The 23,942-nt window shown below is 41.8% G+C and overlaps 3 protein-coding genes across 4 annotated transcripts in view; 1 reads left to right on the top strand and 2 right to left on the bottom strand.

Annotated features, from left to right (window-relative positions):
- The window catches only part of C7H10orf88 (chromosome 7 C10orf88 homolog), a 37,730-nt gene that overhangs the window by 5,774 nt on the left and 8,014 nt on the right, over positions 1–23,942 (top strand). The window contains exon 7 of one of the 2 annotated variants that reach the window (XR_012624046.1): positions 4,429–4,510. The gene's annotated coding sequence lies outside the window, so the exon portion shown is untranslated. Of the gene's footprint in view, positions 1–3,956; positions 4,006–4,428; positions 4,511–23,942 lie in introns of those variants that run through there. The other variant, XM_074831468.1, reaches the window with a different exon arrangement.
- On the bottom strand, positions 1,097–11,656 carry LOC141926149 (CUB and zona pellucida-like domain-containing protein 1). The gene is made up of 9 exons (XM_074831466.1): positions 11,575–11,656; positions 9,506–9,641; positions 8,154–8,368; positions 6,907–7,054; positions 5,417–5,640; positions 4,421–4,593; positions 3,362–3,747; positions 2,763–3,031; positions 1,097–1,269 (listed from the first exon to the last, which is right to left on the bottom strand). The coding sequence occupies exons 1-9, from the start codon at positions 11,654–11,656 to the stop codon at positions 1,097–1,099; spliced, it is 1,806 nt and encodes a 601-aa protein (XP_074687567.1).
- The window catches only part of LOC141926224 (scavenger receptor cysteine-rich domain-containing protein DMBT1-like), a 69,346-nt gene continuing 67,509 nt past the window's right edge, over positions 22,106–23,942 (bottom strand). The window contains 2 exon segments of the mRNA XM_074831650.1: positions 22,106–22,236; positions 23,592–23,890. Coding sequence (XP_074687751.1) covers positions 22,106–22,236; positions 23,592–23,890 — 430 coding nt within the window.

Raw genomic sequence — 23,942 nt, 5'->3', positions numbered from 1 at the left:
TAAGTTAGGAATCTAGGATCCTAAAGTGATATCTAAAACAAGACTCATTAAACTTTTCCCTCCTAAACCAATGGAGCCATGCAGGAACAACTGAAATGAAGGGGTACTTAGCAGACTTGTATGTGTCCATGTTTCATTACCTGAAGAAATATAAGCACTTCATTCGTGGTTCCTCTCAAGGGGACGCTGTTGCCCAATAGAACGTGCTGGGGTAGGTAGGATCTGCTGCACTTCACCAAGCTGAGGCCAGAGAAGTACCCTTAGTGCATCATATTTAATTTAACCTGTTGGGATCAGTTCTGCTGTCATTTGGGGAGGTAGAAACGGGAGTCAAAGTCATTCTTTTCTGGAAGGTCGAGCTTCATACTTCATTCTGTTTATTGCTCTTTGAATTCTGGGGTGTGCTGTTTAACTTGGACCGTGTAAGGACTGAATACTGAATGGCAAACTCCTAAGCTGGGTGCACAGACGTTGGTTGTATTTGGTGTCTTAAAATGCATTGAGCAAAAGCTATCGATGGGGAAACAAGTGTGATTCAACAAGCAGCATAAGCACGTACAATCTGGTATCTTTACCTAATCTATCTAATAATATTATTTTCTCCTTCTCCAGAAAAACTAATGTCTTCTAAAGACTGTCAGATCATGATGGTAGCAACCCCCAGAAGCAGGTTTTTGAAGAAAGGGTAATTTGCTTTGAACAGACATCTTGCAGTTGTCCCTCAGCTTAACTCGTGCCAGGTGCAGTTTCAAAGTGATTCAAAAAGATTCTTTTTCTTTTTTGGAAGAAAAAAGGAGCTAAATTATCTTGTACTTTGCAAGTCACTTTACAACTGTAAAGTCAGTTTTTAGATGCTTTGTAAGCAACACCCTGAGGTAGACACTTACAGGCTTTTTCAACTCAGTGATTTAAGATATAGTACTACGTTGAGAGGATATTTTAATTACAAAAAAAGTTGGAATATGTTTCCAAGCATTGTTGTGTATTCCAAGGCTTTTAGTTTATTGATTTTTGGTTGGTTTGGGATTTTTCTCTCTTCTCTTTGGGTGACAGATCTGAGTAGAAGTTGACACAAATTCAGAATATCCTGAAGTAGTTAATAGGAGCTCTGGATTTTTTGGTAGCTGTATCCTGCTTGATGTTTGTGATATTTTAGTATCACAGTTCCCACAATGATAATATTTGAAATTAAAGCCACAAATGAAAGAGTATAGAAGCTGTATTGTTGCAGGTTCAGGGTTTCTTCAGCATCTGCTTTAGTGAAGGATTCTGTGTGGAGGAAAAAATTAAGTGGGATGTTTAAAGTTTTGAATACCATGTCATTTTAATGAAAAATAAGCCTTTCTTCAGATATTTTGGTTCTGAGGAGTTGACCCACACTAACTGCAAATTCTGAATCTGTAGTACTGAAGAGTTGTAAAAATTTGGAATAAAACAGTCATGCAGAAGAGCTTTGCAATGTTAACATTCTCTGGTATCGCTGCGGCCAGTTTTCTGCCAAGCAGCGCTGTCGTTATCTTTGTAACTGGATAGATGGGAGACATTGCTGAAGCAAAGCTGGGCAAAGAAGAAAGTCATGGTTCTAACCCTGTCACTTCTAATGGTTTACTGGCTGGTCCTTGGTAAAACTCATTATTTTCTGTAAATCATGAAAGATGCTATGAGCATTAATCTGTGTTTTATAATACTTTGAGTGTGATCCATTTGCCCTTGAATCCTTTTCACATTATACATGTGTCCAGTTTCTTAGCATATAGATGCAAAATCTTTTACTATTGAAATAAATGGGAGCATGTTTAAAATTGTGCTAGATTTTAAAGAGGTTAATAATTATTTTTAAAAGGAAGAAAATGGTTATTACTATTAAGAGCATGATTAATGCTAAGCAGTTCTTGGATCTGACTCCTGAAAGTGTATGACACACTGTGCTTTTCTCAGGTGAAGCACTGCTCAGCAAAAGTCAGAATGATGGGTGCAGTGGGAGTTGCAAGATAAGCCCTTTAAAATAGCTTTTTCCGTATTTTTCAGTCTGTTCTACATTAGCTCTCACTTCTCCTCTGGACCACTGTAGAGCTGACTGCAAATTGTGCTAAAGAGTATGGGAGATTGGGGCACTTAGAACCAGCTTTGCAGCTCTATTTTGAAAGCGTGGTGCTTTTGATTTCTGCTCCAGTGGCTGTCCTCTTCATATTTTTATTCTAAGAGACAATACATACAGTGTGAAGATTCAGCCTAGCCTGGAATAAGTCAATTACACTTATCATCTGGCATAGCTTTTCTGTAGTACCAACAAATCAAAACTGAGTAAAACTGAGTGAAACTGGGTGGACTCTTAGAAGATACAAAGGTTGTAACAAAGCCTGACTGATTTGGAATGTGCTCTTTATGTAGTCTGTGGCTTTGAGATGTGAGCCCTGGTCCCTGTGTATGCCTCATCAAAAAAATACCACATTTGAAAATCTGAATTATTCTCTTGCTGTTCATAATTTTTTCTGAATAGTCAGATTCTGCATACACTACTGTTATAACTAGGAGTAAGCACTGCTTTTTCTCCTTCAAATACCCCTTAATCCAAAAGACTTATCAGTCTGTCACTTCTTCGAAAAGTACTTCTGTGATCTCAAAACACAAACTACTGAACCCATTGCTCTGATGCTACGCTAGTTTTGAACTAGTGTAACTCACTTATTAGCAGAACAAAGGTAACTGCTTTACAGCAAGGAAGAGCTTAATCAGGTTCTTAACTTATGTATTCCTCTTACCTGAGTGATCAGCAGACCTGAGATCTCTTTTCAGGCGGATGGGACCTACTACCGTATTAGTTTTCCACATGTATGAAGAAATAGCTCTTTTTTGCCTGGAGATACAGCCTTCGGTACAGCGAGAGTTTGTGGTTTTGCTGTCACAAATTAAAATATCACACTGGAGATAAACTGATGCAAAGCTCCGAAGGAACCTGAAGGCGTTAAATTTGAATCTTCCATAGTGTTCAAGTGGTGGGTAGGTTACCACGGTGTCATCTTTATTGCAGCTGCAACAGAATTTACAGAGCTGTTACAGTCCATGTACAATAATCATTCTTGCTAACTATTAACTGTAACCACAGCATTTAAGTAGGGAATTATTTTTACGTGTGGGCATAAAATGATGTGCTTTTTTTCCTCTCCCCAGTGCCATGTGGTGCTCGTTTTTCCTAGCTATGTTTATGTAATGCCTTTAAATTTCATAGAAATTTAACTTCCAACCAGAGTCTACTAAAGATAAGTGTAAGAGAGACAAAAATAAAAGAATTATGGCTGACATTTAGATTGTATTTCCTCACATATTAGGGAATAGTCATAAAATAATTTTAGAGTCTTACCCACTTCTGATTAAGTCATACGTTAGCGATCCAAAATCAGGTTGTGGAGATGCTATACAGCTATCAACAAACACCAGAAGATTTGGGTCAGTGGAATGAAGACTGACTTGAGCAAAAAGAGTTTGGTTCAAGTCAACATAATACGGGGACTGATGTACAGGCTTGGAGAATGAATCTGAATCGTAGAATGACATGCTAACTTTGTATCGTCCCACAGCAGTTGTGTTTTGGATTATATTATTTTTCGTTATGTAAATGACTTCTAAGGTTGAATTGTTTTCCATTTTGCATTTTGCAATAATCTGTATGCTCTTTTGACGGGTGATAATGTTGCCAGTTGCAGAGAGGGATACGATGTTGGTGTAAGTGATGCTGTGACCTTCATCCTGTAAATGGAATTGTAGGAAGTGCTCAGGTGCGATTATATGAGCAGTACAGTTGAAAGCAATTTACTGAAGTTACAAAGCTGCCCAGCTATGCTTATCAGAGGCTCAAGATACCTTTGAAATGTGAAACAAGTTTCAATCAAAAAACCATTGTCAACACTCCTCCTGTTTGTTTTTTTTTTTTCAAAACACTGAACCAACCCGTGCAGCAAAAAGGTTAAGAAATACTGCATGGAGTGTGGAAACTACCAAAACTACGCTTCAGTCACCCTTATCAGAACAATGCTATGAACTAGCTCTTGGCAATCTTCACATCTTGGGGGTTTTTCCCCTTTCCTTGTGACTCCAGGATAAGTCGCAGCTGTACCACTTGCAGAGAATGTTTAAGTTGCCTAACATCGTGCTACTTCTGATAACCTGGATTGGAGAGGGAATGAAACTGGGGGTTAATTTGTGTGGATTCTCCTGGACTTCTTTGGAAAGGCTCATTGCTCATCAGGTCCTTAAAGAGGAAAAATGTTCTACTTAAGACTGGAAACAGACAACGGGATGAGGGAAGTTAAAGCAAATCTGTTAGCTTATTTATGTGCTACTCATAAACTGCTTTTAGAAGCTCTTGTCATTCATAAGCTGTTGTTAGCTTCCTCATGTAACATTTTTTTCCCCTCTTTACCTTTTTAGTTGTTCCACAGCTGGCTAACGGGAAGGAAAAGATCACTGACTCTGTTATAACAGGACTGCAAGATGGATCGTTCAGCTGCAGGTGAGTTTCATTATAACCAAGGGAAACCAGGTAAGACTTGCTCAGAACAATTTTCATGCTATCTGAAGAGCATGTAAGGAGTGCTGCCGTTGAAAGAGGAAAAAAAAAAAAAACACAAAACAAACACGTTACCACAAACTACTGTGGTCATTTCTCACTTGGTCTAGATCCTTGAAGCTGTTGTGTAGCTCTTGATCTGTCAGTCTGAAACAGCTCCTGCACGTTTGAGGTCATGCAGAATTTGGAAGAAAATTTCATGCTCAACTTCAAAAATGTTAGATAAGCAATACCATGGAAAACTCATGCTGAAAGCTTAGTCACAGTAACAAAGAGTGAAATGCAGCCTTAATAAAAGGGAAAAGGAATCAAAGTGCTAGTGCAGAATGGTGGGTGGAGAAATTGATTTATGGCAGACATCAAGGCTTTAGAAGCTCCTTTTCCACCTCAGTTAATGAGAAGTTGGGCATGCAAACATGGAAACAACAAGGGGAATGGTCCAGCTCGGGGGGAGGAGAAATTACAACACACCTAAACCCTGTTGGACTAACCAGTGCAGACCATTTTCCTGAGTATCTCAGGGAACAAAAACATTTAAATTAACCAGTCAAAAAAAGTTTACATCTCTGGGATGGTGACAGTGCCTGCTTTGTCCAAAAGATGGAAAAACTCAGATTTTTAGTGGTGCCAGCCAGAGAAAGGACCGAAAAGTGAAAGAATAGGCTTGCTTTTGCAGATGGGTCAGGTGATAACATAGGTGAGACTACTGTGGGATTTTTGTATGTAAAGAGGGTTACCGATGACCAATAAAAAGGCTTAAATCCTCAATATCAACCATCAGTTCTTATTGATATTTATAAGGGAAGGCAAGAATCATGTGTGAGAACAAGAAACAGCAAGTGTACTTACTGTCAGGCTCCACAGGACCTGGCAGCGGAACGCTGGTATACTGAGCAGAAAATCCTCTGTAGGAGTTGGCATAGTCTGTGGACAACACAACTGTCATAACATTTGAAGAAGATTCAAATTTGGGCTGAGCACGACCACATACTTTTCCTATTAAGCCGGTGTTAGTGGTGAGGCCATCATAGACTGCTGTGAAGTCAAATCGACAGTTTTGGTCTAGTTCCAGGCTGTAGACAGAGAAAAAATAATTGCACGGTAATCTGAGTAAAGAGAACGTTGCTCATACTGGATAGAGGATCCAGTGCAGATAGTGATGAATTCCCATCAGCTGAAATAAAGGAATGGAGAATAAATGAATACATAAATAGACATTATTAAAACCAAATAAAATATGAAAAACCCTTAAAGCCAAGAAATATGTAGGAGCAGGATTCTGCTCCCATTGAAATACCAAACATTTTGCTATAGCTCGACGGAAGGTGAATCAGCTATGCTTTTATAGCTCCGATACTGTATGTATTGATTGCTACTTATTTACTAAAAATAACCACACCTTCAAATACATATATAAATAATCTTGTATCTTAAAGACCTTTTAAAGTGTAGAGTTGAGTTCAATGGGTCTCTGAAACCTGTTATGTATGTCACCAGAGGAAGGCTCTTGCCCTTTTTGTCAATCTGCATGTGAGCTTCTCTCAGGACTGGTGAGAACATAGACCACACTGCAGAGTTCATCTTCTCAGAGGGCGGTGGTTAAGGTAACGATTTCCTATAGAATCCTGTGCATTTCATACTGAATTCTTATACAGCATTCTGTAGTCTGAATAGCTCAAGTGATATTCTTAAAGATACTGCCCTTCAAATTCCCTTGTTCTTGGGACTTTCCTTCATGCACGGTGTCAGCTGATGCAGGGAAAGCCAAAAAAGGGCTACCAGCCCACTACATATGGGCAACCAGCCTTGATAAAGAGCACTGTGAGTCAGGGAAGTCCATGCCAGCATGGTTTCCTTATGAAAATGCATCCATTAGCATTTACACTTGGAAGTACTTAAGCCAGTGCTGTGCAATTTTGACCCAACGACCAGCAATACTGAGGAAGATGTGCTTTGGGCAATGTTTGCTTTATTCTTTCGACCCTCAGTTCTAAATTGCAATTACAGTGCACACGATGGTTTTAAACCTGTTCCTTATGTAGCAAAAGCTTTACTTATACTGATGGTTTTAAATTCTGATCATTCAGGCTAGCTCAAAATGGACCTACACCTTGTGGGTAGTCACCTGAAATGTCTTCTGTGCTTCACTGACTGGCACTGCAGTAGCTATAGTGATGTGAAACACATTGCAATTACTTTATCGTAAGAGTCAGCAAAGCACATTTGTTTTAAAAATGTATAGCTAAAAGTTTGAAAGCACCTCTGCTTCCTGTGTTTAAAGTAATACCTTTAAACAGAATGAAAAAAATGTGTAATAGAGCGTTAGGGCATTTACTCACAAAAAATCCTGGAACTGTAAGTTTATCTTCGAGTTTTTTGCTGTTTGTATGTGCCAGACACAGTACATAAATTCAGGGTAAGGTGCTGGGTAGTTGGGGCTGGTAAGTGTCCCGTTAGAACCAGTTAATTGTCCCCCACAATTTTCAGCTTCTGAAAAGAAGAGTAAATATATTGGTAACATAATAGTATATATAATGAGCCATAAAACATAAATTAAAGATCTAAAGTTATGTCAGCAGCAGGATTATTTCTTTATATTTCTTTATATATATTTGTTCCTTTGGAAATGATTAAAGGTACTAAAGATAGAACTTCTATAGAGGATTTCAGGTCAGGTGGATGTTACAAAATGAAGCCTGTTGTCACTATGGTATATCTGTGAGGCACAGTGTAATGACATCTGAGATGGCTGTAGATGAGTTAGCTTTGATACTGTGAGCAATATAGTTATATCTACATTTCAGGTAAATTCGGTGCCATCTTGAAAAACTGCTAATGAAGATACTACACCAACCAAAAGAAAAGAGACTTTATGTTAGAGAAATCTATGAGGCCTTGGTTGTGACCTGCATGGAAGTGCAAAATCTTCAAGTTTGAGAGAGATTTTACTTGATAGATAAAGGCAAAATAAAATCAAGTGAATGGAAACCTCAGAAAGACAAATGTAGACTAGAAATAAGGCATAATTTTTCAGTAGCAAAGTTAAACACTGGAGCAGCATAAACTAGGATGTGGTAATTACTCTGTAAAATTGAAGCTTTTAAGAGCTTAATACCATGCCACTCATCAGCAGAAGCAAAGGAACTGGTCGCAAGCTAAGACTGATTTTGTCCAAGCTATTCTTTTAAGGAAAAAATGTAAGGAGCTTGTTCAATGAAAACCCTGACTTCTATGACCTGTACTCAGCAGAAGGTTTGACCAGTTTCTCTTTCTGGGTAAATGCTGTAATATTTACAAACTGAGTAAATTTAGTAGAAGCCTGTAAGTAAAAGTAGAGTCCCATAATGCTCTCTTTGCAATCATTTCTCTGAGTAAAATTTAACTTTTTAAGCTCTGTGCAAGTGCACTGTCATCCTGCTGCCTCTTTCCTTTCACTGATTTTCCCCCACACCATTCTCTAAGGCCTGAAGAACTGAGTGAGACTAGTTAAAGATTCTGTTAATAGTCTCTAATTGCAGTCCAAAACTTCCCCTTAATGGAAAAATTTCTTTTAATGGTGCAATTCAAATTGTATTTAATGACTTACTTGCTTCTGGAGAAAAGAAGTAATAGAAGACAAAGAAGTTTCGTGTAAAAGCCACGGAGTTTGTTGTTACAAGAAAAGTTAAACTGTTTGTAGATGATTGAAGTACTGGGACTGCATCAGTGTCGTTACATACTTGTCCAAGAAGAGGTGAATTAGTTGAGGGACCATCGTATACTTTAATACTTTCTGTTTCACAGCTTGAAGAAGGAGCAAATCTATTGAAAAAACAGAGTGAGAACTACCTAAGCTCACTGATAGATACACAGAGGAGTGCTGTTCCTCAGGGGTGGGTGTTGGGACCGGTGCTGTTTAACGTCTTTGTCAGTGACATGGACAGTGGGATCGAGGAACCCTCAGCGAGTTCACCAACGACACCGAGCTGTGTGGTGCGGTGACACGCTGGAGGGAAGGGATGTGCCATCCAGAGGGACCTGGACAGGCTGGAGAGGTGGGACATGCAAACCTCATGGAGTTCAACAAGGCCAAGGGCAAGGTCCTGCCCATGGGTCGGGGCAATCCCAAGCACAAATCCAGGCTGGGCGAGGAGTGGATGGAGAGCAGCCCCAAGGAGAAGGACTTGGGGGTATCAGTGGATGGAAAACTGACTGTGAGCCAGCAACGTGCACTGGCAGCCCAGAAAGCCAACCGTGTGCTGGGCTGCATCCAGAGCAGTGTGGGCAGCAGGGCGAGGGAGGGGATTCTCCCCCTCTGCTCCGCTCTCGTGAGACCCCCCTGCAGTGCTGTGTCCAGCTCTGGGGGCACCAACATCAGAAGGACACAGACCTGCTCGAGCGGGTCCAGAGGAGGCCATGAAGATGCTCGTGGGGCTGGAGCAGCTCCCCTGTGAGGACAGGCTGAGAGAGTTGGGGGTGTTCAGCTGGAGAAGAGAAGGCTCCGGGGAGACCTTAGAGCAGCCTCCCAGGACTGAAAGGGGCTACAGGAAAGGGGGGAGGGACTCTTGATCAGGGGTGTAGGGATAGGGTGAGGGGTAATGGTTTTAAACTGACAGAGGGCAGATTTAAATTAGATGTAAGGAAGAAATTCTTCCCTGTGAGGGTGGTGAGACACTGGCACAGGTTGCCCAGAGAAGCTGTGGCTGCCCCCTCCCTGGAAGGGTTCAAGGCCAGGTTGGACGGGGCTTTGGGCAACCTGGGCTAGTGGAAGGTGTCCCTGCCCATGGCAGGGGGGTGGGACTAGATGGTCTTTAAGGTCCTTTCCAACCCAAACCATTCTGTGATTCACTGGAGTCCACAACACAGATTGAATACAGAGAAGTATTTGGAGGCAATATTCTTCTGTGCTGTATTGTAATGGAATGAAACTATACAAGAGCATCTGGAGGAAATACTTACTTAAAATGGGAGAAAATGAGCCTAATTGTTTGATTTGCATTCCTCTGAATTTGCCAGACACAGTTTGCATTTGCATTTAGTTCAATCCTTAATACTTTGTTCAGCTCATGAAGTGAAGCACCACAGCGAGGTACACCTGTTGAAGAACAGCAACAACAAAAACCAGCTTGCAAGGATATTTCTCAAGTTTTCTCTTGCAGTAATGTTTCATCCTCCACCATGCAAAGACTCTGGGACAGTCCATTATGGAACAGACATGCAAAATGTACTATTTTATTTTCATTTATATTACTGCAGTTTATGAAACCTGAAGAATCAAATAGTAAAAGAATATTAGAAAATACATTTTATCCTCATTTTCCTAGTAGCAGAGAAAAGGGGATTTAGGGGAATACATATCACAGATGAAGCTAATGGCAAAACTGGAAATGCCAAGTGATACAGGATAGCTTAGCAGCTCTCTTCAGCAAGGTTTGTCAACACAAGCACTTCAAGCCTGTGGTCTTTCCCCTGCACTGAGTTCCTAAAGATCATTGAATCCAGTTCTGAGGTTCAGTGCTTGACTTAAAAGCATTTGGGAACCTACACCCAGGAAATCACAGACTTTTCAGATTTGAGCTTCTAAAGGACTATGTGAGGGATTACTGTATATTTACAGCTGCATACAATTCTGATTCTCCATCTCTAAAAGGGTACTGCTACACAGGAAAAGCTTCAGAAAATGGCAGTGAAGTTGTTCAAAAGTTTAGAATAGCTTCCAGACAAGGAATAAGTAAATGGACTGAAGCATTTCAGGTTGGAAAGGGGAGAACTAGGGGGTAAAGAAGTTACTAGAGGTCTGTAAAGAGGGTTAATATGGGATATTCTCTTCCAATATAGTAATTCAGTAGCCTGCAGTGAAACCAGTAAGTTGTGGTTTTGAAACAAAAGGAACTGGCTCTTTGCTTGTGGATCTTTGCTACAGGGTGATGTGGATGGTAAAAGTGAAGCATAAAACAGGTCAGATCCATGCAAGACAAAGCCTTTGGTAACTATTTAATACAAAGATAGCATTTCATCTGTTTCAGAAGTCCTGAACCATGTTTTCTGGTGACTGGGAGAGTATTGTGGGGATGTATTATCCAGGCTCGTATCTGTATTCTTGCCTGAGCTCGTGACTGTTTCTGAGTTCAGGATGTGGGGCTACCTGGACTTCAACCCAGTTCTCTTCTGAAAAAAACCCACAAACCAACCATGATTGACATTACTGACATCACTTAATAAGTTATGAAGTAGTTGCAGTAATGGCCATTGTATAGGGAACTTTAGAGAAAGTTTATAATCCTGTTTGAGCATAAAATCTCCTTTCTACTTTAGTATTAATCTAAAATTAATGGTCTAAAAGAGCAGGAAGGATTTCCTATACAGTGTATGCAGTCCCAGATAAAAAGGTCAGGGTTTCTGATGAGCTCCAGAGGGAAAAGAAAGTTTTAGGAGAGACCTTTTTCATCACATAGGAAACCTCCCAATTGCAAGAGCATTACAAGGCCAGCCCTGCCCTCCCTCCGCATCCCTCTGGACTGTTCTGTAGCCAGGCACCACTAGAGCAGCTCTGCAGCAATACTTCATTATCCTACAGTAGCTACCCACCATTAGTCAGGTGAATTGCTGATATGAGCACAGAATGGTGATCCCAAACCGAGCAACAATGCTTCTGATTGAACAAAGGAAAAATGAAATCTCTTTCTGAAAGCAACCCTTTCCCAATTAAGTCACTTTATTCCTGTTACTCCAATACACTATTAATTTATAAATGCAAATTTCCATTCCAGAGTAAAATCTCTTCAAAATCAAGTTCTTAGGTTAAAAATTTGCCATAGGGAATCATATATTGAATTTTTTTTTTTTTTTATTTACCATTTTTAACACTTGCTGGCATATTCAGGTGTTACCGTTATGCAGCAGTACATTAAAATAAGATGCACTTTTAGAGATACGTTTAACATTTTTCCATTCAGTTGCCTATAAAATACCTATTGTGCAAAAATTAATCAAATTTCACAGATGAAAAAAAGACTAAATTTCCATACCTGTGGATTGTACTGAGTTGTCTTCTGCAAGAGCTAGAGCAGCAAAGAGAGGCAGGAGGAGGAACTGTGTGAGCGCCTGCATTTTGATGGCAGCTGGGGAGGTTAGAATTTTCTACCTTTTATACCCTCTGCTATTTCACAATCATCTTGTATTACATGGTATCATGGAGGGAGGGCTTAATCTCTCAGTTATTTCTTTTTAACAGATATAAATGAGAAAGTAACAGGTGTGCCCATTTTTTTTTTAAATATGCACTGCGTGGAGTAAGTTCAACTGTGCTTTTGTCAGCGCTCGTGGGTTCAAAGGATATTTCTCAGTTGATTTCATTGAGTGTCTCAGGTGTGTTGATGTGAGCAGGAATGTTCTGGAAGGGATTGCCAGCACTGGTCCACAGAAGCTTGGTTCTTCCCATCTTCATTTTGACACCCATCCTTTTAGCTTGCACTGGGCAAATTATTCCATCTTTTCTGAGGATTCCTCAGGTTGTAATGTGCAACTATCATAATAGAGCTGTTGTGAGTAATGATTTCCTATTGCTGAAATATTCATGGATGAACAAGGCCAGATTCATGTTAGTGACAGATTTAAAAGAAGATGGTTGCACTGCAACCACTTTGCAGATAAAACTTTTAGTCTCACAGCAGAAGCTACAGAAAAAAAAAAAAGGAATCAGCCTTTCCTTCCTGAGGTAAGGAGACAAGCACAGTCCCAAGAGCCTCAATTCCTTCTAGCATGAGTCTAGTGAGTATCTGTGCCAATGTAATTACGTTACTTTGTCTGTCTTTGTCTTGAAATCCAGAGTATTTCCTACTGCAGCGACAGATGCCCAATCTTTAAAGCTTCCAGAGGCTGTGATGGTGCCAGCGCCACAGATGTGCTGTTACCCTGACCTTGGTTGGGTGCAGTACCTGTGTGGGGTGTGAACAGCCAGGGTTCACGCAGGAGCCTGGCTGTGTGATTCTTTCCAGTGCAGAGAGTGGGTATCCCACAGCTGTGCAAACAGGTGTTCCTTCCAGTTTCCTAGGAAAGTCAAATTGCAACGCAGACCTTCTTGAAACATATCCAGGTGATTTCATTATGGGTACAAGTTACTGCTGGGGACATTCCAATTGGACACAAGAGGAAAATTTTTCACAATGATAACAATCAGCCGCGGGAATAATCTCCCTAGGGAAGTGGCGGGTTCCCCAACATTGGACACTTTCAAGATTCAGCTGGACGGGGTGCTGGGCCAGCTTGTCTAGACCGTGCTTTTGCCAAGAAAGGTTGGACTAGATGATCCGTGAGGTCTCTTCCAACTTGCTAATCTATGCTTCTATGATAAACAATTTTTTTGTATGAAACCCTTTTTTTTCTTTTATAATCAAACTGAAATATGATGCATCTGTAATGATCCTGTATTTCTAATCTCAGACCCATGACTTTTTAAAAACAACTCTCTCTGATTTTTAACTCACTTTAAGGATTTTGAATGCAACTCTCTTCATCATGACAATGTACTTATACTGCCTTTAAACACAGGCATTGAATACATGTATAACGATGTTGCATCATATCTGAATTCCATTTAGCTTCTGGAAATGCTAAATTTGCATTTACTCTGTATAGTCTTTCATTTTGTAAACCCACACGCATACTTGCAAGCAATTTTCAAATACTGACATCTATTTTGTATGAGTTTCATGTGTGAACTGGTGTGTGGAGCCTTGCCAATCAATGCTGTGTCTATCAGAACCAAGAAAAAAATGATTGTGGCTATGATACCCTGGTAATTTACTCTGGTGGTTACAGGTTGGTAGTTAAACTGTTTGGAATTACTTGTATATGAATGATTAGGAAATTTTGTTGCACTGGAGTTGATAATAACAGACTGGACCCCTAAGCAGTGGCCTGGTGATTCTGAAGGGCTGAGTGGCTGCTCCCACTTGAGGCTGGCTGGCAGCTCCGTTTGCACAGAGAAGTCTCTAAGCAACTGTGGCTGCTCCTGCTGCTCCATACTCGTGCTACAAATCCCAGTGTTCAAACTGTTTTTAAATCTTGTGTGTTAAGCCCATGTGATGTGATGGTGTGATGTGTTCAGATATCAGGTGATGCTGAAATGTTAATGGCCCGCTCTGAAACTCCTCTCCCACCTCAAAAGAAAATGGCCAACAAGTCTTCATGAAAGTTCTTTAAGATGAGAAGAGGATGACTGTAGGGAAGGTGTTTTACAATAGCAGATCCTCAGAACAGATTAGCGTGCATTTTAGTGCAAAGGAGCAAGGATTCAGCTGTCGTGACACTTATTTACAGGCATTTTCTCTCACTGCAGCCAGGAGTGCCAACAGCAGGGAAAATGTGATTTCAAGCACTTTAAATCATTACTTGTGAGAAGCAGAGCAGCAGGGTTAGAGCGTGATAGAGGTTTGTAAGAACTAAGTATGATCAGGAAATAGTCTGGCTCAGGACGGGCGTTACAGTTCTGCAGGATGAGGACTTTGGCAGTGAGCCTGCTCAGCCAATGCCAAGGCTTAGCCACCAGGTAAGAGATTAGATCTGCAGCCTTCGTGGGAGAGCTGCATGATTTTGGCATTTGAGAGCTGGCTAAGTTTTTCATGGAGAAGCTGAGTTTCAGAATTACTCTAGTCCCTTTTTTGAAGGGATGAAGCATAAAAGGAAAGGTTGCTGAAAAAAGTGGATTTTTGTTGTCTTGTGTGGCACAGCCATTAGACACTAGGCATCCTCACTCAGTACAGGACATCTCATTGTGAGACCGAGTAATCTGCACATACTCGCCATATGGAAATTGAGCATTGGCCTTAAAGATGCTTTTCACACTCAGGTCAAATTCACCAGATTATCAAAATTTAATCCATCTCTTTCCCTGAGATGACTGCTGTAGTCCTGTACAGTTCTGCAATCGGCAAGATATTTTTCTCTATTATGAAGTGAAAATTATTAATTTCCATTTTTTTTCCCACTAAGGCATTCCAAGCAGGACAATTTAACATTAAAATGCAGAAATGCTTTCTTGACTTAAAGTGATATCATTTGAAAAGATACTGAAAGAAAAAGGATGAAGCAAATGCTTATAATGAAGTAAGATTAGATGTACAATCTTTTATAGTTCTAATCTCCAGTAATAAAACCTGATACATGGAAAGATTATAATAGTTTATAGGTATTGCAGAGATTATACCTCAGTACGTGTACAGTATTTTTTGCAAATATTTGAGTTCATATTTAAGGTAATTGCTCAGACAGTGCTGGTTACAAGGGATGCTTATCCTTTGGTTTATGTCTCTGTGAGCTCAGAAAGCAGCATGTGATGTGTGTGTCTGTGAGGCAGGTTAATCTTTAAATGCTCAGTATTTGAGCTATTTGGTACAATGGGGAGAACTGGAAGAACTGTGAGAGTGAAACAAAGTCTTGATGAGAAAAATCAGCCAACTGATCCACTTTTTGTCACTGAGAGTATTTACTGAAGTTTAGGGTTTTACAAATCTGGAATATAGATTCAAAATATCTGAAATTAAGGAACACAAGTACAGTTGAGATTAAAATACCTTTAGATTTACACCCTCTAGTATAATGTATTTTTAGAAATCAGTAGCAAATGTGCAACACACTGATCATGGATGTAAGTGATCAACATAATGTTACAGTCAGAAGAAGCATTATTGGGGCTGTTTGGGGATGATAATAGTAATAACACGGTCACTTGTGCTTCTTTTGCCTCTTATGATATAGCCCTGGTAGCGCTGGGAAGGATAACTGTGGTAACTGTTGCACCCTAGTATTTGGCACCGTAGGCAAACTCCTGAGGAGGTGGGACCCCTGAACTGGACAATCCTCTGGCCTGGTGAATAGTAGTTCCTACAGGTTGGGACCCTTACACACCTGAGAAAAGAAAAAGGAAAAAGCCCACATATAATTGTTGTACAAAAATTGTGACATGGTCACTAAGCCCATTTGTTTCATTGGTTACAAGAAACTTTCCTTCAGAAATTTCTAACTGTGAAGTTAATTACAATTCACAGCACAGAACTCCTAAACGCAGATGCAACTATATGGAATTAAAATTTCTATGGTGGTGTAATATGTAACACAACATATATAAATGTCACACATGTATGTAAATGTATAAATGTAAAGCACCTGATGGAATTCTGAGTATGTGAAAAAGAGTTACTGTGTAGGCCTGTTACCTCTCCAAAGTTATTTTTTATTTCAATGTTAAAATTTCTGAAGAGATATGAAGAAACATTTCCATATACCAGATCAGCCAAAACCCCTTTAGTCAGATGCTTCATCCTTCTCTAAATTTTTTATATGATTTGTGAAATACCTTCTGGGAATTTATACCAATTCTTCTTCCCTAGCAGAATATTATGGTGAATTAAACATAAAAAGCCAACTAAGAAAACTGTGTTTTTGTCCTAATAGCTAGTTCACTTAAAATCCTACTGCTTCTTGCAAGCAGGTAACTTAAATGTGTTTCAGGACTATGTATCTTTGGTGTATGTATTTGTTGTTGTCTGTATGAAGTCAATCACATGTGAGTAATTGTTTGGAAATAGTTTTTGAGAGATTTTCCTTATTGTCTTCTGACTAAATCAGATGCCACCGTCATAAAGTCATGAGGATTTGGAGAGACCACACACGTGTCTGTAAATAGCACAGATTTGGCTCTGTGCAGTAGAGGCTAGCATGAACAAACAAATCCTGGTTTGGCTGAACATAGTATGATGAAGCCCTCAGCAAATTTGAAAAAGATGGTGAATCATAAAAGGCAAACTTGACAATAAATCATCTAGATGGAGTTTGCTGGTATGGAGACTCTGTAACACTGAGTATCGTTTGGGCACCAGCATTTCTGTGTGTTTTGCAGTGGAGGTTGGCCAGAGAATTTGTATTTCTGCTTTTGAAGGTGCTAGAAATGGATCCTTCTGCTGTGTTGGAATAGGTCGTGGTTTGATGGACTATGAGTTTAGACCTGCAAAGTATGGCTAAGAGCTTTTTCTGGATGTCTCTAGAAAGTCAGACAAACTAAGGGGTGACGACTCAGCTGTCCATGCTGGGAGAATCCTGGCCCCCCCAGGATGGCCCAGCTGCAGGTCCCAGCTGAGGACATTGCCAAGTTGTGACGAAGTCTGCAGAGCCATGCAAGATAAGAGAGGTGAAATTACTGACGAATCAACAGTAGTTCATTTGGGTTCAGTTAGTAGCTCAAGGACTCAAGAGGGAAAACAACAATGTGGAGAGGTAGAAAGTCTTAAAGGGGAAAAAACCCATGGGGAATGGCAGCTGAGCAGAATGGAGGGTCTGTTTCAAGGAGTATGGAGGAAGGCCAACCCTTCCCTGCCTGACTGTTTCCTGGCCAGCAAAAGCTTATTGGGAGTTTCCTCGCTGTGGTGAGCATGCTACTGCCCAGCTCGTTAAATTCTACTCTCCGTTGTATGTTGGAGTGAATACACCATCGCCATATATGTCACAGCTGTACTTAACCCTCTTGCAGAGTTTCTTTGTTCTGGTCACATTTAGCCACGTGCAAAATGACCTGACAGGGGAAGGTTATCAAAGGGAAGTGGGGCAGGAAAGTGTGTGAAACAGGGAAGGTTGATTATATCGTATAATTTAGAATAATGAACTTTCAGAAACGTAATTTTGTTGTTGTGTTAATATAACGTTCATCTATGCTGTGGATGTTCCATGTCAACTTCCTGACTCTTGGCATTCACAAACCCGCAGGGTGGCATCATCCAGTAGCAATCTTTAAAAATATTTTTGAATATTATTTTCATAAATAATTTTGATAATGTTTTAGCATGTGATAATTTCAAACTCATATGTCCCTACCAGCCTTCTTGTGTTACAGCATCTTGTATGGCATGTGAAACAGGAGTTGACTCCAGGCCTACATCGGGGGTTGCTCATGTCTGTTCCCTGCATGGTAGCCTCTGGCATTGGTGTAGGGTCTTCTGGTGGACACTGTTATGAAAATTCCCTTCCCTAACTCTTAAATCAATCAGTCTTTAGAGGATGAAAGTGTATTAGTTTCGTTAATACATATTAGTTCACATTATAAACTGTAACATAATGAGGTAGTAGAATTTTACTGGAGAATCTGGTATTGTCCAGGCTTAGTTAAAACAAACTAAAGGACAACCCAGCCCTGGAAAGAAGGACTTTTCCTTGTGGCAGCTTAGAGCTCTCCAGGAAGGATTCCCCCGGACAGCCGAGATAATGCCAGCACCCCAGCCCCTCTGACATGTCTTTGAGACCCTCCCAGCATCACCTGGTGTCATAGATCAGTAACTCCAGCAAGACTGACTCCAGGGACATCTGAATCAATAGACAGGCAGCAAGAATGCTGCAGAAGTAGAGTTGTTTGGCAAAGTTTTAGTATGATTGGTAATCTGTAGTGTGAGTGATTAGTCAAATTGTGTTGTACCTGAACATTTGAAGGGTGTAAGAACCCGGTGTGAAACCACATTCGGGGTGCCCCAGTTTGCCTGGGACACCTCATGTGCATGAAATATTTACCCTTGTAATTTTACACTTTGCATCCCGGGTGTCCTTGGTTGGCACAGGCCAGTTAAGAATCTTAGTATCGTCAACCGCATGTATTGAGGCAGATAATGAAGGTTTTCTGGAGATGAAGAAATGTAATGTTAATAAACCATACATAAGCATAGAGTAAAATGCAACATGCATTAAATCCTAGTATGCTTTGCAAATGCAAATGTGGGCCTTGCTGCTGGACCTGGAAATAGTGACTGAGTGGAGAGGAAATTAATTTCTCTTCGTTTGATGGTGTGTACCATCGAAAGCTCATTACTCCTTCCTATGACTAACCCAAGGTTACACAAGTTACTGCTGTCCATCCGTCTGTTCTCTGGAGGGAAGAGGGTGAGCTCACCATGATAATGAGCTGTTTCTTTGCCTGTGAGCCCTCCAGAGCACATGGTCACTGACTGGCTGGCAGCCGGGCAGGCTATGGGCGGGTATTTTAAATGTGTTTTTTTCATAAATGGTGCAGACATAGGCCAGCTCATCCCCTTGATGCTTATTGCCAAGGATGGTTGGGCTGCCAGCCCCTCTATCAGCAGTGTGCGGTCCCTGGGTAAGCTGTGGCATCCCCAAGCTCTCTGCCTGCTCCTGGCCTCTCCCGCTCCCCCCTTTCTTCTGCACTCGGATACCCTCTGACATTCAGCTGCCAGGCTCTCCCAGCTCACGTCTCTTACCCAGCACATACTGCCCTGGTGAGGAGAAGTCATTAAAGAGAAAGAATGAGAATACCTTACCTGGGCTTATAGCTGCTGGGTCTGGTTTTGGATGGGCTTTTAATGCAAAAAAAAGAAAATAAGTGAGACCGAATGAAGGAAATTAATCAATTAATATGCATTGTAACCAGCTGAATGCATTAAGACTAGGAAATGTTAGTAGCAACTGTTCTGAGTAATAGAGGTGTCATGGAAAAAGGGCTCATGCTAAGAAAAGTGTAGGGGCTTCAGTACTAAAGATGACATATTACTAGCACTAACGGGAACAAGATTTAATTCTGTTTATTCCTTTGTGGAGGCATATAGGCCCATGCTCCAATGCATGCTTTACATCTGAAGTTCAGTTTCCTGTATGTTGTCAACACAGGTATGTATGTTTTACTGAGGCAAGCGAGTGCCTTTACTGATGTGTAGCTGATAGAGCCAGACTTTAAAAGAAAACCTTAGTCTGCTACCTAAGCATCTGAGGCAGAATATTTTCAGTTAATGAGCAGAACCTGCAGTTTTAGATTTTTCAAAAGATAAATCCCATTGTAGAAAACTAAGGTTCAAACCAAATACCACTGAAAGTGTCAGGAGTCCCACTGACTCAGCTTCCAATGGGCTTTGAAAGCACAAGGAGGCTGACTTTCTTGGGATGAGATGATCGAATGAAAATCTGAATTTATACTGGTGTGGTGTGTCTGGCCCAGTGCTTTCCCCCTGGTACTTTAATCAGTGCAGGTATTTCTTCCATATCAATACCAAGAGCATTTTCCATCCCTTGGTTTATATGCAAACCAAAGGAATTATCCCTGAAGATAAATACCAGATCCATGAGATTATGCACACAGTGGAGTCAGGGAGCCATGCCAACACATCATCAGATCACAACTTTGATAGAGAACTAAGGACATAAACCAGAGTAATGCTGCATTACTTACGAGTGGTAATGGCTCCTGCTTCAGGAGTTGGAGAGACTAATAGAGTGGATGAGTTTGTTACTGTGAGAAAAGAAAATATGAAATTAAAGTGTTCATGTTTTAAATAGATTGATGACTTACATGAAAAATAGTAAACTGCTCACCATGGTTCAATAAATGACCAAAATAAATACCTGGTTTTTCAGCCGTTGTGGACTCAGTCGGGACTGTCAAAGAGAAAGAAAAAGCCACACTTCAGTAACTGTTACATTACTGTGTGAGCAAGGCAAGGACTGTTAATGGGGAGCGAATCAGTTTACTTCCAGGATCAAGCATTAGACCAAATCTACTAAAGCTAAAGTCATACATACCTGCTGCTTCAGGTGTTGAGTTTTCTGCAGGGGCTGATCCGAGACATGAGAGAAAACAAAACTGCAGGTTAGCCCTTGTGCCAGCACTGGAAAGGCGCGAGGTACCCAAACCCCAGGAGACATGCAGGTCTCATTCAAGTGGCGATCAGAAGATGCTGCTGCTGCCCAGGGCAGGGGTTAATTAGCAAAGTCTGCCCGGAGCATGAGCAGCCTTGGTGGGAGGAAAACACGTCCCCATGAAGGCTGCCTCTGCCATGGCCTCCGACAGGCTGCTGACCTGCCGCGGGAAAGGCTCTGGAAACCTGTGGGGTGTTTGCTAAATAACAGTTTGGGTGCTGGGGGACAATGACATAAAGTTTTGTTTCTAATATGCAGTGCCCATAGCAGTGCTGTGCGCTGCACCGACGGTGGCGAGGCCCGTGCTGCCGCCTCCTCAGGTGTTGAACTTGGCCGTTCCGGTGAGAAGCACAGCATGGTTTGTGCAGTGATGGGGATGCAGCTGTGGGAGGCGCAGAAGGCTGGCTTCTTGGAGTGGGATGATCAAGTGCAAATCTGAATTTGTATCAGTGTAGTGTGTCTGCCCCAGTGGTTTCCCCTTCCCTAGTGCTTTCATCAGTGCAGGTGTTTCCGCTGTACCAATACCAAGCCCCTTTCCCTCCTTTGTTGTGTATGGAAGCCAAGGGAGAGGTGATTGGGGTTACCCTTGGAGCTAATGGTTAAATCCATGAGATTATACACACAGTGGAGACAGGGAGCCAGTCAATACATGATCAGAACTGGGGCAGACAACTAAGCATGTAAGCCAGAGTAACGCTGTGTTACTTACGAGTGGTAACGTCTGCTGGTTCAGGAGTAGTAGAGACTGTTACTGTGAGAAAGAAACGATGACATCAAATATTGTCTGCATTTTAAAGGTATGTTTTTGCCCTGAGACCCATAGAAGCAGCCTTGGCTGCTTGCAATATCACATGAAGCCATGTGAGTAAGCAGGAAATACTTGGCTACATGGCTGAACGTAGCCCAAGTATTGCTGCATACAGCTGTGAACATACCCTCTGCGGTGACACAGCCAGCACGATGGTGTGCATCACCCCTGGAAAACCCTACAGCGAGACCCTGAGCTTGGGCAGGGAAACAAATAATGCAGCTGGACAGGGCACGGCTCTGGCATCCAGTGTTGCCTTGCCAGGAAGACAGGTAGTCTGCTAAATCCTGAATTGAGACTGAAAATGTGAGTGCCTGGCAGTTAATTCCTCAACTCATTCTGGGAGCACTGCATGAGCCAGGGCTCCTGCTGTTCCTCATGGTCTGACAGTACCTCTGCTCACCTCGGTTCAGTAAGTGACCAGAAGTAAATACCTGGTGTTTCAGCCATTGTGGTCTCGGTCGGGACTGTCAAAGAGAAAATAAAAGCCACAATTCAGTAATTTTTCCAATACAAAGTGAGCAAAGCATAGGTTGACAAAGCAAAGCAATGTTATAATTTAGGTGTAATTAGGCGTGGTATAATGATATCCCCAATCCAGCTAGATTACAGCAGTTTACCCCATAATTTAACATATGTGTAAACCAGCTTGTGGTATTTCCACCGCCCTTGAGGATGGGTGGAAACCATGTGTCTGATTGTGTGTATCTCCACAGAGGCAAAAGGGCTTAGTGCAGCAGGACCCCTCTGTCCACAGATCCCACCAGCAGTTTGTGTTCACCTGAGCACCTTTGGGGCTGATGATGAGCTAAGGGCTCTCTCACCTCCGAGGGAACACAAATTTCAGCTCAGCGCTGCTGAAGTCCAGGGGAATTTGCGCTCTGCTGCAGGACAAGTTGTATTAGACTAAACCTGAGATAAATAAGTGAACACTGAAGTACTCTATACCTGTTGCTTCAGGTGTGGTAGGCTCTGGAGGGGCTGTTGGGAGACAAAATAAAAAACATCAAAAGAAGGAAAGCCAGATCAATGCATTCAGTTATAAGGCGAGACAAGCAGCTGCACAGTCAGGGCTCTCCCCAGAACCGTGACTGAGGTGATGCTTTCCGAATCCTTGGAGAAGGCTGCAGGTGTTTCTGCCTCGCTGTTGGTGTTTCTGCCTCGCTGTTTTCGCTGCCACCCTGTGCAATGAGTACATCTGTCGACAGTGGGGCAGAGAAGCAAACCTGGTGGGGACAGGTATAATTTCTGTCCTGCCTTCTCACCCAGGCTGAAATCTAGTGTGAATTGCTGTTTGCAGTGAAGTAGCTCCACCACTGCAAGATCTGCCAAAGCCTGGAAGATGAGCCACCCGGAAGTCCTTTTTAAATTAAATAAATTACCTGCAGCTTGGGAAGGTTAGTTGAGAAACAAACATATTGTTCTGTAAATTACTAAATTGTTTAAGCAAGTATGTCTTGTGCTGCAATACAGCCTCTTGATGGATCAGAGGAGAAATGGTTTGCAGTGTGCAGACTATGGTGGATTGAGCAGGACTGAGTGAATTAGGAATGCAGGCTGATAGTCTGAATGTGATTTCTCTTTAAATGCTTCTCCTGGGGCTTGCAGCTTGTGTAGAGCATGTCAATGATTCGTTGCAGTTGTTTCTCAAATATTCATTGTAATTATCTGTCAGTAACCATCAACTAAGAACAGTGCATGGTACCAGAAAAAGGGGAGAGGAAAAGAAATAAAAATAAAATCAAAGTGAAAATATGGGCCTCTTCAGAGGGGTAGTAGAAGCCTTATCGCTTTTCAGGAATATATAAGTGCCACGGCTATTGTTATTCATTATATCATTATAATACAATATGACAGCACACCATGAGTATCACTTCCCTATAGGATCTCAGTTTCTCTTGGGCAGAAACAGCTGAGTCCACAAAGATGCAGTGGCCTGCCAGCCTACACTGATGTCTAGGATCAGACACACCACATTCATCTAGTGCCAGAACCTCCATCAAAACAATTTCCTTATGCATCCTCAACTGGCAGGAATTTTCTTAATTTTCCCCAATAAACTTCACATAAATATGATGCAGATCTTTGAAAACGAGTACAAATTCATAAAAAGAAGAAAATACGTTTATAAAACTGCAAGTCTGACACAAGTACTTTGAGGCTTTTAGGCAAATAGTCTTTGTCCCAAAAGCAGATTCCAGGTTGGTCTGCCAAAACCTACTGATGGTCCTCTTTGGAGGAAAATGCCTATAGCCCCGCTTTTCCCTCTCTGCTTCCCTCAGACCCAGGTAGAGGAATCCCCTTGTTGGAAGGATGGAATGGCCTCAGGATGTGTGGAGCCTGTGGGGGCTGGTCCCACCCGTGACCAGGGTGCCCTTGGCTATCCTTCTTGGCTCTCATCGGCCTCTCCTCTCCCTGCATGGCCACTGCCAAGGGTCCCTGTTCCCATAGTGGCTCCCGCCTTGTGCCAAGCTCCTCCTTTCACCCATACCGGCTTGCATGCATGGCTTAGGAAATTTAATTCATGTTAAAGAAAATGGAAAAGGTCAGTACCTTCACAGATAACACCAGCATCTTCCTTGTGGTAGCAGTCGTGTGTGCCCAGCCCCCTGTGAGAGCACTGCTCCAGGGAGGACTCATCCCCTGCGCACGCCACGTTGTCCAGGAGAATATCTCCTGTGCCTTCCCCAAAAAATGCCTCGATATTGGCTGAGACAGCAGGTCCGCAGCCCAGCTGCCTGCACACAACCGTGGCATCCTGCATGTTCCAGCCATCATCGCAGATGGTTGCCCAGCTCCCATTGTGAAAGACTTCCAGGCGTCCCGAGCACATGTCCCCTCCGTTCACCAGTCTCAGGGACATGTCTTGGAAAAGCAGAGGGAAATGCATGGGCACTTGTCAGC

Source organism: Strix aluco, chromosome 7 (genome assembly GCF_031877795.1).
Source record: "Strix aluco isolate bStrAlu1 chromosome 7, bStrAlu1.hap1, whole genome shotgun sequence".
NCBI lineage: Eukaryota > Metazoa > Chordata > Aves > Strigiformes > Strigidae > Strix > Strix aluco.
This window is presented reverse-complemented; position numbering and strand designations above follow the sequence as displayed.

Coding starts and splice junctions, on each gene's coding strand:
- LOC141926149 (XM_074831466.1), bottom strand. CDS start 11,656: ATGCAGGCGCTCACACAGTTCCTCCTCCTGCCTCTCTTTGCTGCTCTA. Junction 7,055..8,153: donor CTTCTTTTCTCCAGAAGCAA/GTAAGTCATTAA, acceptor TCTTTTCAGAAG/CTGAAAATTGTGGGGGACAA. Junction 3,032..3,361: donor TATGACTTAATCAGAAGTGG/GTAAGACTCTAA, acceptor ATTCTGTTGCAG/CTGCAATAAAGATGACACCG.